This window comes from Aquarana catesbeiana, linkage group LG03, assembly GCF_042186555.1.
Source record: "Aquarana catesbeiana isolate 2022-GZ linkage group LG03, ASM4218655v1, whole genome shotgun sequence".
NCBI classification, from domain to species: Eukaryota; Metazoa; Chordata; class Amphibia; order Anura; family Ranidae; genus Aquarana; species Aquarana catesbeiana.
In genome coordinates, this window is record NC_133326.1 from 65521039 (window position 1) to 65540206 (window position 19168).

The 19168-nt window shown below is 42.8% G+C and overlaps 1 protein-coding gene across 2 annotated transcripts in view; it reads left to right on the forward strand.

Moving 5' to 3' along the window:
* Positions 1-19168, forward strand: part of ATP8B4 (ATPase phospholipid transporting 8B4 (putative)) — a 576024-nt gene that overhangs the window by 382387 nt on the left and 174469 nt on the right. For both annotated transcript variants that reach the window (XM_073618636.1, XM_073618637.1), the window contains exons 11-12: positions 12916-13074; positions 16055-16143. In XM_073618636.1, coding sequence (XP_073474737.1) covers positions 12916-13074; positions 16055-16143 — 248 coding nt within the window. The remainder of the gene's footprint in view (positions 1-12915; positions 13075-16054; positions 16144-19168) is intronic.

A 19168-nucleotide genomic window follows, 5' to 3' on the forward strand; every position in this document is an offset into this window, starting at 1 on the left:
GCCTTTGCATGAGGTTGCTATGAACCATGGTGGCTTCATTTGAAGCAGTTCCCTATGCCCAGTTTCATTCAATACTGTTGCAAAACAGTATCTTGTCTGCTTGGAACAAAACAATTCAAGCTTTAGACTTGCCAGTCCAGTCATCTGGAAAGTGATAAGACGGATGCCAGCCTTTTAGGCTGGGGAGTAGTACTAGAAAAGACAACTGTCCAGGGACAGTGGTCAAGAACCGAAAGAACCTTGCCCATCAATTACCTAGAGATTCGGGCAGTGTGTCTGGCTCTCAAGGCCTGGACTTTCAGGTTACGGAATTGTCCTGTCAGGATCCAATCCGACAATGCCACAGCTGTGGCCTATATGAATTACCAAGGGGGCACCAAGAGTCTCTCAGCGCAGAGAGAGGTGAACCATATTCTAACTTGAGCAGAAAGGAATGTTCCGTGCCTATTGTCAGTCTTCATTCCGGGAGTAGAAAATTAGCAGGCGGTCGCCAGCAGTTATTCCCAGGGCAATGGTCTCTTCACCCCGACATATTTCAGACTGTTTGCCAAAGATGAGGGACTTCGGATGTAGATCTTCTAGCATCCAGGTTCAACATGAAGTTAGTCAACTTTGTGGCCAGAAAAAGGGATCCATTCGCATGCAGAACGGATGCGTTGGTGCCCCCATGGGATCAGTTCTCACTGATCTATGCATTCCCCCCTATTCAGTTACTGCCCCGACTTCTTTGCATGATCAAGCTGGAAAGAAAGCCGGTAATTCTGGTGGCACCAGCATGGCCCAGAAGGTCATGGTATACAGAAATAAAGATGGCAGTGGAGGGCCCATGGTCCCTCCCACTACGGCCAAATCTGCTCTCACAGGGACCGATATGCCTTCCTTACGGTCTCTAAATTTAACGGATTGGCTATTGAAACCCACATTCTAAAGAAATGTGGGTCTTTCCGGGTCAGATATCTCCACCCTGATTAATTCAAGGAAGCCAGCTTCCAGAACTATATATTATCAGGTCTGGAGGGCTTATGTTTCCTGGTGTGAATCCAAGGGTTGGCACCCTCGGAGATATATCATAGGCAGAATTCTTGCCTTTCTACAATTAGGGGTAGAAATGAAATTGGCCTTGAGTACTATTAAAAGCCGAGTATCAGCTTTATCGGTCTTATTTCAAAGACCACTTGCTACACCATCTTTAGTCCGGGGTTTTATACAAGGGGTAAGGCGGCTTAATCCGCCCGTCAAACCTTCCTTGAACCCTTGGGACTTGAACTTAGTTTTGTCTTTGTGACAAAAACAGCCATTTGAACCGATACAACATATTCCCTTAGTCCTTTTGACAAGGAAGTTGGTGTTTTTGGTTGCTATATCCTCAGCAAGGAGGGTTTCAGAATTAGCTGCTATTTCTTGTAAAGAGCCATATTTGATTTTTCATGAGGACAGAGTGGTGTTACACCCTCGTCCAGACTTTTTGCCAAAAGTAGTTTCGGGTTTTCAACTGAACCAGGATATTGTCCTAAAAGTGTATGGTTATTCCTGCGCTATCATGTGTGTTGTAATGGAGCTAGTGGAAAAGCTGCCTGCGCCAGATAGGGTAAACCGTGCCCATAGTAATCAGTGAAACAAAAATAAAACGTGGTGCTGCGCTAATCCAGCAACAAAATTTTGCAGATAGAAATAAAAATAAAGTGACAGTGCTAATGGTATACACGCTAATCCAAGAACATAAAGTAATAAAAGTATACCATAAAAATAAAGTGACAGTGCTAATGATATCACACTACATAATAAATAAAAGCTAGTGGCTGTAGCAAAAAGGATAAATCAACACACCTGTGACCAAAACATGTGAAAAATAATTAAAGGTGTGTAAAAGTGCAACTTGCAAACACAATCAGTGAAATTAGCACCAATGGATAAGCTTAATCTTGAGATGTACCTGTTAAATACAAACAGTGCAGATATCTAAAAGAAATAACTTAGATAAAGTGCAAATGTCCAATGTGAATAATATCTTACTGTGCATGACATGCACGCAGCAAGCAAACACTAAACAAAGTGACTTGTGCAAAAAACAATCCTTGAGACTATTAGTTCATAATGTCCAAATAGAATAATTAATGAACATATGAAAGTCCTCCTTTAAAGGGTGAAGTAGCTGGAACAAATCTACAGTGGTGTTTTCCTCTTCGTGCAACAAACCACACACATATAAGTAATGGCCCCTTACCTTCAGGTAATGGGGTAACAGCATGAGACCAGTATTAGAAGTAACAGCCCTTTATCCTAATGCAGGAACTTAATCCTTCCAGGTAACGGGGTAGCAGCGTAAAACCAGTGTTTGGGAGTAGCAACCTTTTATCCTATATTCGGCATCCTCATGCAGGAGCTCAGTCCTTCCACGGGTATAAGGGGGGTAAAAGTGGAAAAAAGGAAGGTCCCAAATAGTGTAATATTGTAGGCTTACAAACCGCTCCTCGCTACTCACCGCCGCTACTCATTGGCGGTGAGTAGCGAGGAGCGGTTTGTAAGCCTACAATATTACACTCTTTTTCTTGGTGTACATCATGGGACACAGAGGTCCCTCCCCTCTTTTTTGGGATTCAAGTATTTTGCTTTGCTACAAAAACTGATGTGCTCCTGGAAGGAGGAAGGGTTATATAGGGAGTAAACTTCCTGGATTGGGTATAACCAGTGTCCATCACCTGAAGGTGGCCTATAACCCATTAAGTAATTACTTAAGGCTCTGTGTCCCATGATGTACTCAAAGAAAAATTTTTACAGTTAAGCTGTTATAAAAATCCTATTTTAATACACCTGCACCCCATTCAAACCTGAGACCTTGTAACACGAGTCACATGACACCGGGGAGGGAAAATGGCTAATTGGGCCCAATTTGGATATTTTCACTTAGGGGTGTACTCACTTTTGTTGCCAGTGGTTTAGACATTAATGGATGTGTGTTGAGTTATTTTATGGGGACAGCAAATTTACACTGTTATACAAGCTGTACACTCACTACTTAACAAGTAGCAAAGTGTCATTCATTCAGTGTTGTCACCTGAAAAGATATAATTGAATATTTAAAAAAATGTGAGGGGTGTACTCACTTTTGTGAGATACTGTACATATAGACATAGACACGGCATGAACATGATGGATAAATAAATACATACATAACAGCTTGACAGCACATGATCATAACGAATAAATATTGGTAAATTATATAAATACATATATGTACACATGTCATTAGGACGGCATTCGGCAAAATGATGAAAGGTATACAATCTTGGAATATGATTAATTGTAAATATAGTTCAGGGTATCTTCCTATTGCTAGGCATGTAGATACATCCTGAATGCCCGATGCGTTTCGTGTTAAAAACACTTACTCAGGGGCGGATGCTACAAGTTATCTGAAAGGAACAGAGTATAATTAATCTAGTGTGATATTAAGCATAACAGGAAAGGCAAATTGCCAATCCTGAGTACTTATATGAAATGGAAAAACATGGTGTATGATGGATAGGGGGCCAGAGCCAAAGAGTTGTCTCTCCCAGGAGCTGAGGTAATCTTGAGCCGCATGATAGCAGGGCACACACACACAACATCCACAGGACACAGGTTGCCGATCTTCATTCGATATGATCATGTGCTGTCAAGCCATTATTTGTGTATCTATTTATCCATCATGTTCATGCCATGTCTATGTGTATATGTATATACATGAAATTACTTTTCTACCTGTTTCATACCAATGTCACAAATAAATTATGTTTACAAACCATTTTACCTCCACAATTCTGTAGCCTCATTTAAAGTCCCACAATTCCCTTTTTTGTCTATCTGCAAGGTCTATATCTCTTTAGAAGTGATTAATGCTTTAGGAGCATGTCACCAAAAAAATGGATTTTTAATACAGCTTACCTGTAAAATCCTTTTCTTGAAGTACATCACGGGACACAGAGCAGCATAATAATGACTAATTGGATTATACGCTACCTTTAGGTGATTGGACACTGGCAACCAATAGTTAGACGGTTCCTCCCATATAACCCCTCCTATACAGGAAGTACCTCAGTTTTGTAGCAAGCAATGACGATCCCAGAAAAGAGGGGAGGGACATCTGTGTCCCGTGATGTACTTCAAGAAAAGGATTTAACAGGTAAGCTGTATTAAAAATCCATTTTTCTTTATCGTACATCAAGGGACACAGAGCAGCATAATAATGACTAATTGGGATGTCCTAAAGCAATGCACCTGGGGGGGGGGGACACCATATCCCTAAGCCCAACAGGCCAGAGACTTATAAAGCTGCCTGCAACATGCTGTGGCCAAAAACAGTCTCCTTCTGAGATCTAACATCCACCTGATAAAACCTGCTGAACGTATGAACTGAAGACCAAGCGGCCGCTTTGCAAACCTGAGCCATAGACACCTGTTGGCATACTGCCCATGATGCACTAACCCCTCTAGTGGAGTGTGCTTTTAAATCCCAAAGTGGAACCTAATCCATACACCTGGATAATAGTCTGGCGAATCCACCTGGAACTTGTTGCCGGTTGTCCTTTTTTAGGAACTTCCGGCAGGACAAAAAGGCAGTCAGTTTTCCGAAAAGAAGCTGACATCTTTAAATAAACTTTGATAGCCCTTACCACATCAAGCGAGTGAAGTGACTTCTCCTCTCTAGTTTTAGGGTTTGGAAAAAAGGAAGGTAGAATGATGTCCTGATTCAAATGAAATTTGGAAACTACCTTAAGTAAAAAATCCGGACGAGGGCGCATGACCACTCTGTCCTGATGAAGAATCAAAAAAGGTTCTTTGCAAGAAAGGGCGGCTAATTCTGATACCCTTCTAGCCAAAGTTATAGCCACCAAAAAGACCAATTTCCTGGTTAATAGGACAAACGGGATATGCCCAATAGGTTCAAACGGTTGACGCTGTAAAGCTGACAGGACCAAATTTAGATCCCAGGGACATAAAGGCGGCTTAACCGGCGGCCTTAGGTGCGTTACTCCCTTAACAAAAGTACGTATCAAAGAATGGGATGCAATTGGTCTTTGGAAAAAAAACGATAAGGCCGAAATCTGTCCTTTAATTGTCCCTAAAGCCAGCTTCAAGTCTACTCCTGCTTGAAGAAAGGCCAGAACTCTTCCAATCGTATACCTACGAGGGTTCCATTTCCTTTCCTCACACCAAGAAATGTATGACTTCCAGACTCTACATAGATAGCTCTAGAAACTGACTTTCTAGCATTTATAAGAGTAGACAAGACTGAACCCACGATACCACGTTCCTTCAATATTCTGGTCTCAATAGCCATGCCATCAAATTTAGCAACCGTAAAGAAGGATGGAATATGGGTCCTTAAGACAACAGGTCTGGACGGCACGGAAGGATCAATGGGTCCCCCACTGCCAATTTCACCCCAGTGTTGACAGATCTGTAGAAAAACTTCGGGATGCAGGGACCATTCCCCTGGCAACAATTTCTGGTGACTTAAGAAGTCTGCCTGCCAATTGTCCACCCCTGGTATAAATACTGCCGAAAGAAACGGCACATGCTTTTCTGCCCAGGTCAATATGTAGTTTACCTCTCTTTGGGCTGCCCGACTCCTGGTACCTTCCTCGTGGTTGATATATGCCACTACCGTGGAGTTGTCGGACTGGACTCGGACAGGGAGACCCCGTAACCTGGACATCCAGAAACGCAGAGCCAGACGTGCTGCCCGAATCTCCAATATGGGCAAATATATGGGCAATGATGGGCAAAGTCCTTTCTGCCTGGGACCATATTCCCTGGACAGACGCCTCCTCCAGGACTGCTCCCCAACCCAGGCGACTGGCGTCTGTAGTTACTACCCTCCAGACTGCCGGTGGAAAAGATTTCCCTTTTCTCAAATTGCTGGTTTTTAACCACCAAGAGAGACTCCATTGTACCTGTGGGGATAGAACCATAGGATGATCTAAGGTTTGAGCAGACCTGTCCCAGGCTCCCAGAATGCTGTTCTGGAACACCCTGGAGTGGAACTGTGCATATGGAATTGCGTTGAAGGATGACAACATTTTGCCCAGCAACCTCATGCACAGCCGAATAGAAGGCCTTGGTTCTTTTTTCACCTTCTGGACGAGTTCCACTATGGAAACAACCTTTAAGGGGGGTAAAAACACCCTTTCTTGGGCGGTGTCCAAGACCAGACCCAGATACACCAGGGTCTGGGTTGGACAAAGGGTTGACTTGTCCATATTTAGAATCCAACCCAGGCGTTGCAAAATCCGCACTGTTTTTGACACGTTTTGGATCAGGATGGTGCAAGAGCAATCCCTCAAGAGAAGATCGTCCAGATAACCTACCACTGAGATCTTCTGGGACGTTAGGAACGCCAATACCGGGGCCAGAATCTTTGTGAAAACCCTGGGAGCCGTGGCTAGACCAAATGGCAGTGCCACAAATTGAAAATGACGGCCCTCTACTGCGAAATGCAGAAACCTTTGATGTGGATCAAATATCGGTACATGAAGGTATGCGTCCTTGATGTCTATGGACGCCAAATAATCTTCCTTTGTCAGAGATTTTATTACTGAACGAACCAACTCCATACAGAAGGATCGGACGTTTACAAAAAGGTTGAGAGCCTTGAGATCCAAAATGGGCCTTAGTTCCCCATTTGGTTTCGGCACGGTAAAAAGGTTTGAGCAAAACCCCCTAAATCTTTCTTCGTGCGGAACCTTGACAATTACCCCTGCTTCAGCAGATGCTGCAAAGCTAGGAATAGGCATTTCTTTCTCTCTGGATCAGACGGGACCATTGAGTACAGAAAACGGTTTGGAGGGATCTCCCGGAACTCTATTCTGTAATTCTGTGTTATAGTGGAAATAACCCATCTGTCTTGGACCAGATCTTCCCATGCATCCAAAAACAGCCGAAGCCTGCCCCCCACCAATGAGAGCGGGGGCGCCCCTTCATAAGGTTGACTTGGAGTTGGATTTGGCTGGCTTTTGGTTCCAGGGCTTCCTCTGACCCTGAGGTTTTTTAAACCCTGGCAGCTGAGGCCGTCGATACTGCTTGGGGGAAGAGGCACTAGGTCCTGGAGCATTGGGAATTTTATAAGAGGGTTGCTTACCTCTCCTTTTAGTAGGGAGGAGAGCACTTTTTCCTCCAGAGATCTTTTGGATATATTTATCCAGATCTTCGCCAAACAAGCGTTCTCCATGAAATGGAAAGGCTGCAAGTAGCCTCTTGCATGGCGTCTCAGCAGACCAGTTCTTTAGCCACAGAACCCTGCGCATATGTACAGACAGTAACGCAAAACGAGACATCTGCTGAATTGAGTCTTTCAATGCGTCCACTGCAAAACATAAGGCATGAGGAAGCTCCAACAATTCCTCGGAAGGTTCCTCCTGACAATGCAGTTTTTTTATTAACCTTTTAACACGGTCTTTTAAGGACTGACAAATCCCAATGGCTGCAACTGCTGGTTGAACTGCTGCACCAGCCACCGCAAAGGAGGCTTTAAACAAGAACTCTAGCTTTTTATCGGCCGGATCCTTAAATACCTGGGCATTATCCACTGGACAGGTTAAATTCTTATTCACTGAAGAAATAGCGGCGTCCACCAAAGGTGTACCCCATCTCTTCCTGAACTTTTAGAAAACCTTTTTGGAGGCAAGAATATCCTGTCAGGATGATCCCAGTCTGCGTAGATCACCTGCTCCAATAATGGATGCAAGGGAAATGCCTGGGAACCTTGCTGAGGTCACAAGGATCCCAAAGTAGAGCAGGAGAGTCCAGACTCCTGAACCGGAGGTAACTTAAACCCAACTCGTACCATCTCAGTCAGAGATTGGATAAACAGTTTCTGGGAATGGGAGGCTGAAATTGGCCTTTCCGAACCTGAGTCATCAGCTGAGGAATCATCAGCCTCTCCTCCTTCCTGGTCTTTAATGGCCACCTCCTCCAAATCCTCTGCCCACTCTGGTTCCAGATCACCTGGACCCATTTGGCTATAAGAGTCCTGGTGCTCTAGTGATTCTCCACTTGGCCCAGGCTCAGGGGAGGGAGATCTATTACGTTTCTTTCCTCCCTGTGTTACAGCAGCAATCATGCCAGCTATCTTGCCTTCAAGGCCTGCTAATGCTGATGCCAAATCATCCTTAGTAACATAAGCCGAGGCAGGAATATTGGTGGTGGCCACGATGCCTGACCAATGCAATGGCTCAGCCAGGCCAGATGCCGCAGGTCTTTCAGGGGAGACTGAGGCTGCATCAGCATGGGGCTGGTCTCCTGTTTTTAAGGAAGGTCCTCTTGCCCCTGTGCTTGCCCTGCTCCCTGTACCACGTTTTCTGGAAGACATTGCTTACATACGTGGAAAAAAGTACTCCCCACAAGCTGAGACCAGTGTAAAACCTATTGCAACTGTGTCCAAAACCCTCCATACTCACGGGCTCAAGTATCGCTCTGCGTTGTCCCAGCACATGCCAGGAGCACCTTCTCCTTATAAAGCCTGCATTGGACTGAGCGCATATACACGCCGCACGGCGCGTCCGCCATGCCCAGACGCACGCGGTGCATCTGCGATGCACACCGCAACGGCGTGCGCGCCAGGAGCGCACGCACACAACGGCGGCGCGCGTGGCGCATGCGCACACCCGCACACGCGATGCATGCGCACACTCGCGCCATAAAAGCACGCCATGCCTGGCGCTCTGTAATCCCCAGACACAGGCAAAAAGGTCACACCAGAAACAGAGGGAATATAACCAATAGTAATATATAGAAATTCCCAAAGGGAGTACTCACCATCCCAAGCAGCAGGGCCTGTTTTATCAGGCCCAATCTTCCCCCATCACGGCGGGTAGCGCTTCTGAGGACCTTCAAGGACCGGGTCCCCCATTTTTTTGGGGGGCCACAACCCTTGGACCTGTAAAGCACCCTTCTGGTTTACCTTGGGCAAGTTATGAACAGGAATACCAATTTAACAATGGTCCAGTGCCATATAGGACACATTGCAAGCAAAACCTTCGTCTTGAAACCAAGGCTCGGGTACCATCCACTTTAGCTTTCCTATGCCATCTGAATGGATCCGATTATAACATCCTCACTGGGACATTATTTGAAGAATTTGAAGAGCTTCAACAGCCATGACCATCACCTTTAAGACACTGGCGAAAAAACTGAAGTACTTCCTGTATAGGAGGGGTTATATGGGAGGAACCGTCTTACTATTGGTTGCCAGTGTCCAATCACCTAAAGGTAGCGTATAACCCAATTAGTCATTATTATGCTGCTCTGTGTCCCGTGATGTACGATAAAGAAATTACAATTTTGTTGCAGAGGATGCCTAAAATCTGACTTGTATGTTAGTACGGAGTTCTGGGAAAATCAGTGAACCAATCACACAAGCAGGAAATTACATTCTGGGGAAGTTCTGTATACCATGTGTGTAAAGAACACATCCAGGTTACTGTATTGCATTGAATTTGACATAAAAGTACAGTGCTGCTGATTAAAAAGGAAAGGTAATTTTTTAATAACATTAAATTACGATATTATTATTATTATTATTATTATACAGGATTTATATAGCGACGACAGTTTACGCAGCGCTTTACAAAATTAGGGTAGACAGTACAAGTACAATACAATTCAATACAGGAGGAATCAGAAGGCCCTGCTCGTTAGAGCTTACAATATGGCCTGTGTCACAAATATATATGCTATATTATATTTTTTTAATTTGCTACATTTTTTCCCACAAAAGTGGAGTTACCGTTTAAGTCTAGGAAGCCATTAATTGTTAGGTCATTGGTATATTAAATCTACTGCCTTTCTTTCCATCAATATTGACTTGCTATTGCTAGTCATACCTTTTACCAAACATATACTAATTGATCATCGCCATGCCAATATAGAAAGTGCATAAATTAAACATTCCTCATTGGATTACACATTTTTTCCAGGTAAGTACATTTGTACTTTTTACATTTATTTCAAACTTCCTGTTTGCATTCAGTTTTCTGTATAATTTCAACCTTAAAGAAGCTCTGTACTTGTAATCAAAGTAATGAATATCATCTGCAGTGGGCACCATAAGATCTCTGCTTTTTTTTTCTTGTCTTCTCTTCCACTCTTCCAACTATCTCAATCTGCCACTGCAACTCTCCTGAATTGACTGTACAGCTTTCTGTAACTTGCACAGGGATAATCACCCCTGTCCCTCTCCCAATGGGACAATGCTCAGGCACCTAGTGCTGCATTGTGTTTGGGGGGTGGGTACAAAGTCCCTTTGTGCCCCACAGAGAAGGTAAGAGTGGGAATCTTATAGTGTAAAAAAATTTGAGTTACTTTGATGTCTTCAGTTAAGTACAAGATTTCTTTAAGAATTCCACAGCACAATCTTAAACCTACCAGGAAAGAAGTATTTGATGTGCTCATGTTTAAAAACAAAATGAAACGCACGCATGGCAGTTTTTCTGAATTTAGAGTGCAGCCCTTTAACGTTTAGAGCTTGTCACATTCCTGCAACATTTCAAATGCATCATCATTGCTTGTGTGAGTTTGGAAAATATTCAGTCCAAAGCTTAAATAAAGTAAATAAAATAAAGGTCAAATAAAATATGCAAAAACAGGATTATAATGTAAGGCTGATTCAGAAGGATATTGAAAGTTGTTTTACTTTTGTACAGGTACATGTTAAATCAGAACTAAGTAAAATGACATAGCTTTTTATTTTTAAAAACCCAGTACAAAATGTAGTAGATGGTTTGTTCATAGCAACTAGTAACTTTCCCACTTTCATTTCCTTGGTTCAAACTTGAAAAGTAAACTAAATATGTGTGTCATGGTCGATGCCAGTCAACCTTTTTTCTTTAATTAATTGTTACTTTTTTAAGATTCAAATAGGAACCTTAGGAATCACTTGATTTATTTCTAAATTACCATACACTGCCAGTGTTCTGTAATGTGATTTTTTTGGGTCTGGGAGCAAATGAGTTTGAAGAAAGAAAAGTGTTGAGTGTTGTCAGAAATTAGCTGTCAACTACGGTCTTTGAATTAGTCGCTTACAGTAGACTGAGACGATAAGGGTAGAGGATTTCACTCTCTCCCTTCCTGTGGTGTGTCACTTGGATGGATTAATAAAGAACTCATATTCATCATCTTGGAGTCCAGCTGTTTTTTCCTTTTTGCAGCTTCTAACTTCAGCTTTTCAATTAAGCTTTGACAAAAAAACTTTGAAGGTGTTTGGTTTCTATGCAGAGCTGCACCAGATTTTGCACTCTCCAGTTTTAGTAAATCAACCCCATGGTTTTACTAGCAACAATTTAGATTCTCTTCAGAATACAAGGAGGCCATGGCAAGCCATATCAACGATAGTGGGACAGATACTACATCCTGATCCACTTGCTCAGCCTTCCTTATTTCTCTCTCTTTCTGCTGCTTTGCTGTAGCTTCTCCTTCTGCACACTATCTCTATACCCCTCTCTCCCTTTCCCAAATTATTTTCCTTTTCCCCATTCCTTCCTCCTGCCCCTCTTTTTTCCACCTATTTTTGACAATTTAAAATCGGTATCCATTAAGCCAGATAACCTTATTTCATATTCATAATAATAATATGGGGTGTACAAGACAGTTGACCTCTGCTGAATTGTTAACTTTGTAGCCTATTATTCAGGGCTTCAGGCTGCTCATGTAATATTAATTTACTGTCCATGTAATGAAAGAATGCTTTGTCAAAAGTTAAATACAATTATCTGTTTAGATGTGTACTTGAAATAAAGCAAATGGACATGCAGATAGATCTTTCATATTCCTGTGGCACACAGGGAGAGATTTTCTAAAACTGGTGGACACAAAATCTGGTGCATAGTATCCAATTATCTTCTAACTTTAGCTTGTTCAATCAAGCTTTGATGATAAAATCTAGAAATTGATTGGTTACTGTGCACAGCTGCACCAGATTCTGTGTGCACCAGTTTTAGTAAATCTCCCCCACAGTGTATCAAGAACCATGTGTTTATGCTCTGAAAATGTCCAAAATATACATCAAGTTATCCAACTTTTAACTTCTTCAGTCTTTATAGCTGCCATCAATGATAGATGTGGAAACCAAGGCGTCTATAATGTACAGTTTCTGAAACAGTCATACAGAATATTCAGTAAAGTTTGGATGATTGGCCAAAAAAACCTAAAACATCTGCCCATGACATTGTCATTTGTCTTTACTTCCTGCAAATCCAACAAATGTGGAGTTTATCCCTCACTTAAATAGTGTTCTTAATTAGCAAAATAAAGTCTGGAACCTGTTTGTTATGTGTAAACAGGCCCACATAATTTTTTTTGGTCTAATTTCTACCCATATGTTATAAAGGGAAGGAGTATGCATCAATTCAGTTTCTATTTTCCAATTAGCTCATCTAGTTACCAGCAAAGAAGACAGCTCAGCACATGGGCCTCATTAGAAAGTGTTTCTCCACTGATTTCAATCGGATTAATTTTTTGTCAAAATGACAGTAGTAGAATAAACATAAAGAGTATGTTACGTGAAAATGTAGTGTGGCCAAAGGTCAGCATCTTGCCATAGTGTGCATCTAGACATAGATACTTGTATATTATGGCAGACCTATTTGTGGGGTTTCCCTCCTCCAGTGCTGACAGTTACCGAACTCTGGAAGCTGCTCAGTCCACCATCACAGACATCTTCTCCTGCGTTTCTTCCTCCATTGTGTGATCACTGATGATGTCACTCATGTGCATGCACTTTGGAGTTACATAATCCCCACATCTGGCTCAGTTATAATAATGCACCAACAGGTATGAGGTAATGGCATGGTATAACATTTTTGGTTTTAGCAGGTAAATGCTGAATTTTTTTTTTAATTCTTCAGAAAACTGAAATAATGACAATTTTTCTATTTTTAGCGGAAGTCTTGTGTGAACCTCCAAACAACAAGCTTGACAAGTTTAATGGAACACTAATCTGGAAAGACTGCAAGTATTCATTAAATAATGGCAAGATGCTGTTGAGAGGGTGTGTACTCAGAAACACTGAATGGTGCTTTGGAATGGTCATCTTTGCAGGTAATCTGCCAGTGCGTCATCCATTTTTTTCCTACCTCTCCCTGATTATGTGCTAAAATCAAGGTTGAGATTGGTGTTACCTGTGTTAGTTTCCTTTCATTATTTACTTACAGTGGCCAAAAGTAACTTTCTTTACAGCTGACGTGCTTGCTAGAGGAAATCAAAAACTATGGTAATTGAAGTGCAAAAACTATCACATTTATTGTACCCTTGCTTTTTCTTTACTCTGTAATGTCATTTTCTAAGTCTGTTCATTACTAGAACAACATGATTTTAGAAGTAGATGCATACAAGCACCTAACAGTAGTTCTACCCAAAGGCAAACATGGAAGAAATGGCAAACTTGTAAAAAGAGTAATGGTTTCTAAAAGCTGAACTCCAGGAAAATAGCTAAATACATGGTTGAAATACATAAATGTGACTTACCTGCTAAAACTGTGTAGATCTGTTCAGGCACTCATGTTACACAGATGAAACAAATCTTCCTACATAAGGTACTTGTTTATCTGCAGTCTTCTCTTCCCCACATCCATTCAAAGTGAAGCATTTATAAAGCTTGGCTGAGCTAAGAGAAAAAAAGTGGGACGGAGAGCTGAAGTTACACTCTGCAAAGCTCAGTGAGGAGAGCTCTAAGAGCTGATTGGAGGGAAAGAACACACTCCCCTTCACATAACACACAGGAACAGAGCTGAGACTGCCAATCAGCTGGAGCTCCCTCCCTGTCACCTTTTTTCTCTTGGTGTCAGGAAAACTTGTCAGAAGTGACTTATACAGATAGCACAGGAATGAAGCAGCATACAGAAATGACACCTGGTGCTTTGGACTAAGATAAGTACACACTATAGAGGGATATGCTTTGTTCATATTTGATGGCTGTTTACAACCACTTTAATTCATGGAAGCTATGATAACGCCTTCTATGAATGGAGCAGCTGGGTGTAAAAATCGGGCATATTCGGGGCACTCTTGATGAGAGCTTGTCACAGCCCCTTAGTTCTATTATCCCCTGCCACATGGAGGAGGAAGATTTCAGCGAAAGGAGGACACAGTAGCAATAAGAACATATCTCACTAAGGGTAAGTAATATCCCTTGTACCAATTTTAGCTTTGTTTTAGGTAAACGTAATCTTTAAACTTCCATTCAGGGCTTTAAGTTTGTATTCCTTGATGTGTTGCAGCAAAATCAGCTTTAAAATCGAGTATATGTAATTTAGTTACTATAAAAATCTAATGTGTGAGGACCTTTGAATCTTTCTTAAACTTTAAGAATTTTACATGCTTTTAACCACTTCCCGCCCGGCCCATAGCAAATGACGGCCAGGCGGTGGTTCAGTTATCCTGGCTGGGCATCAGATGACATCCAACAGGATAACATGCCGCCGCGTGCCCGCGGGGGCACGCATCGCGGCGATCGGTGGAGCGGTGTGTCAGTCTGACACACCGCTCCACCAATCTTGGTAAAGCGCCTCCGGCGGAGGCTCTTTACCACGTGATCAGCCGTGTCCAATCACGGCTGATCACGATGTCAATAGGAAGAGCCATTGATCGGCTTTTCCTCACTCTTTGTCTGACAGACACGAGTAGAGGGGAGCCGATCGGCGGTTCTCCTGACAGGGGGGGGTCTGCGCTGATTGTTTATCAGCGCAGCCCCCCTCAGATCACCACACTGGACCACCAGAGATCGCCATTAGGACCACCAGGGAAGGGGGCAACATGTGGATGGCCAGGTATGTACCCCATGGCCATCTACATGTACCCAATGTGCCCAGTCAGTGCCCAATCTGTGTCAATCAGTGCCCACAAACGGGCACTGATTGGCACCATTATATAGCACTGATGCCCAGCAATGCCACCCTTAGGGGCATCAGTGTCATCAGTGCCACCCATCAGTGTCCATCGGTGCCACCTGTCAGTGCCCATCAGTGCCCACCTATCAGTGCCTATCAGTGCCACCTATCAGTGCCACCCATAAGTACTCATCAGTGCCACCCATAAGTACCCATCAATGCCACCTACGAATGCCCATCAGTGCCGCCTATGAGTGCCCATCAGTGCCGCATACCAGTGCCACCTATCAGTGCCCATCAGTGCCGCCTATCAGTGTCCATCATCAGTGCCCGTCAGTGCCACTTCATTGGTGCCACTTTATCGGTGCCCATCAGTGCTGCCGTATCAGTCCCTGTCATTGCAGCCATATCAGTGCCTGTCATTGAAGAAGAAAACGTACTTCTTTCCAAAAATTTTTAACAGAAACAAAGAAAAACTTGTTTTTTTTCAAAATTATTGATCTTTTTTTATTTGTTGCGCAAAAAATAAAAACCGCAGAGGTAAACAAATACCACCAAAAGAAAGCTCTGTTTGTGGGAACACAATTATTAAAAAATTGTTTGAGTAGTGTAGCATGGCCGTGCAATTGTCATTCAAATTGCGACATTGCTGAAAGCTGAAAATTGGCCTGGGCGGGAAGGTGTATAAGTGTCCTGTATTGAAGTGGTTAAGTAACCTTCAATACTGTGGGAAACTCATAAGTTTCAGTTTCAGCATGTTTATTTTAATGCACTTCAGATGTGCTGATATCTGTTGTGTTGCATTTGTATTGGTTCAAGGATACCTATTGACAAACATTCGCAGACCCGGCAATTTTCTTAATATCATTCAGAAACGTAAAACATGCATTAAGGTGTAGGGCTGTGCTTATAAGAGCACACCTCTAAGTAGGTTTATTGGCAACAATTATATATTTTGACTTCCATTTGTCAGTATTATAAAAATATGTGAAAATTGCAGACTAGGTCACAATAAATGGGATCTTAGTGTCAGTTATAGTTTCCAGATTATATTTGTACATAGTAAAAAGTTTTGTTTCCTGAATTGTTATATTTATTTTATTAGTTTACTTTTTTGGTAATCCAGAACATTTTGGAACTCGTGCTATAAGGTGGGCTTTCAATGAAATTGCCTTGGTTTTATATTTTTGCAGGGCCAGATACTAAATTAATGCAGAACAGTGGTAAAACTAAATTTAAGAGAACCAGCATTGATCGGCTAATGAATACTCTAGTTTTATGGGTAAGTTTTGCTTGTGAAAAAGGAATAGAAGATGGTATATTTATATTTGTATGTATCCATAAAATATCTTTAGTATTATGTTTAGAAAGGAGGTGAAGCCTTTGCATACAAAATAGTTTTAGACTAGCTGAGAAATAATTTTGGAGCTATTGGAACGTATGTATAATCTTTTATGCCTGTGCTAAATGCAATGTTACACCTGATATGCAAGAATGAATATGATAGCTGTATGAACTCCCATCTCCAGTACGAAAGTTCTCCAGATTTTCCCATCTCTTTTAAGTTCAGATAACTTTGCATCATATAATCATTTGAATTTGGCCTGCTGTGCTACTTTTTGTTAGTATCATCAATTAGGAACAGGGTAGAACAGGGCATTTCATGTGACCAGTTATTCTCTTCACCATTTGTGGTTGCCCACACAGATCTGTTGTGGTTTTAAGTGCTACATGGACAGTCCAGTTGTCCAAACCTGAAGGTTTCCTGAGTACCCGATGATGAACATCATACAGTATCTCTCAAAAAGTGAGTACACCCCTCACATTTTTGTAAATATTTTATTATATCTTTTCATGTGACAACACTGAAGAAATGACACTTTGCTACAATGTAAAGTAGTGAGTGTACAGCTTGTATAACAGTGTAAATTTGCTGTCCCCTCAAAATAACTCAACACACAACCATTAATGTCCAAACCGCTGGCAAAAAAAGTGAGTACACCCCTAAGTGAAAATGTCCAAATTGGGTCCAAAGTGTCAATATTTTGTGTGGCCACCATTATTTTCCAGCACTGCCTTAACCCTCTTGGGCGTGGAGTTCATGAGCTTCACAGGTTTCCACTGGAGTCCTCTTCCACTCCTCCATAACGACATCAGGGAGCTGGTAGATGTTAGAGACCTTGCGCTCCTCCACCTTCCGTTTGAGGATGACCCACAGATGCTCAATAGCGTTTAGGTCTGGAGACATGCTTGGCCAGTCCATCACCTTTACCCTCAGCTTCTTTAGCAAGGCAGTGGTTGTCTTGGAAATGTGTTTTGGGTCATTATCATGTTGGAATACTGCCCTGCGGCCCAGTCTCCGAAGGGAGGGGATCATACTCTGCTTCAGTATGTCACAGTACAGCTTGGCATTCATGGTTCCCTCAATGAACTGTAACTCCCCAGTGCTGGCAGCACTCATGCAGCCCCAGGCCATGGCACTCCCACCACAATGCTTGACTGTAGGCAAGACACACTTGTCTTTTGTACTCCTCACCTGGTTGCCACACCATACGCTTGACTCCATCTGAGCCAAATAAGTTTATCTTGGTCTCATCAGACCACAGGACATGGTTCCAGTAATCCATGTCCTTAGTTTGCTTGTCTTCAGCAAACTGTTTGCTGGCTTTCTTGTGCATCATCTTTACAAGAGGCTTTCTTCTGGGACGACAGCCATGCAGAACAATTTGATGCGGTGTATGGTCTGAGCACTGATAGACTGACCCCCCACCCCTTCAACCTCTGCAGCAATGCTGGCAGCACTCATACCTCTATTTTCCAAAGACAACTTCTGGATATGACACTGAGCATGTGCACTCAACTTCTTTGGTCGACCATGGCGAGGTCTGGCCACCGTGCTGCAGCTCAGTTTTAGTGTCTTGCCAATTTTCTTATAGCCTAGGCCAGGGGTGTCCAAACTTTTTTCAACAAGGGCCAGATTTGATGAAGTGAACATGCGCAAGGGCCGACCATTTTGCCTGACATTCTTTGAACCATTAAAATTCGGTCTAATGCCCTGTACACACGGTCGGATTTTCCAACGTAAAATGTGTGATAGGACCTTGTTGTCGGAAATTCCGACCATGTGTGGGCTTCAGCACACATTTTCCATTGGTATTTCCGCCACACAAAGTTTGAGAGCTTGCTATAAAATTTTCCGACAACAAAATCCATTGTCGGAAATTCCGATCGTGTGTACACAAATCCGACGCATAAAGAGCCACGCATGCTCAGAATAAATTAAGAGACAAAAGCTATTGGCTACTGCCCCGTTTACAGTCCCGACGTACGTGTTTTACGTCACTGCGTTCAGAATGATCGGATTTTCTGACAACTTTGTGTGACCGCGTGTATGCAAGACAAGTTTGAGCCAACATCCGTCGGAAAAAATCCATGGATTTTGTTGTCGGAATGTCCGATCAATGTCCAACCGTGTGTACGGAGCATAAGTGTGTTCGTTCGAGCACTAATACACTTCCCAACAAGAATTCTCTTGCCTTTGTCGCGCTCGTTCCCGACACACAGAGGAATGCTCTGCTCTTTAGGGGTACTGTTAATTCTTAATGGTACCCCACACATTGGAAAATGTGGGGTGCTTTTGGTGCAGTGCAGTTTAAAAAAAAAAAAGGTTGGGGACTTCTTTCCCTGCATTTTTGTGGGTAGGGAAGCCCATTGAAAAGAATGGGCTGCCCTACACGCAGCACACAGCCGCACAGATGTGAAGGGCTTGTTCACGTGTCAGGTTGGAGGGGCAGTAAAACCACATGGTTAAGCTGTTTTTACCACCCCCAACTTCTCCCCCTTTAGCTTTAGAGGGAGCAGCTGGGGGTGTACACATGCTGTAGCTGCAGCTGGAGGTATACCCAGGCTGAATGGGGCTGTACTGCAACTACCCCACAACTGTGTGCATTGCATGGTTGTGGTATAGTAATGCTGAATTTACGGGCTTAAAACAGGTGGTGAGGAGGCACCATAATGCCTCTTTACCGCCTGTCATATGCCTCTGAAAAGCGATCTGTGCATGGATTGCTTTTCAGAGGAGCAGCAGTCCTTGCTGCTATCACAAACAAGCCCTACAAAAGCAGTTCTGATAGGAATGGGGGGGGTCTTGATTAAAAGTAACATACACACATACATACACACAGACACATACACACATGCACACACACATACAGACAAATGCACGCACACACACACATACAGACACATACACATACATACAGACATACATACAGACACATGCATACACATACATACAGACAGACACA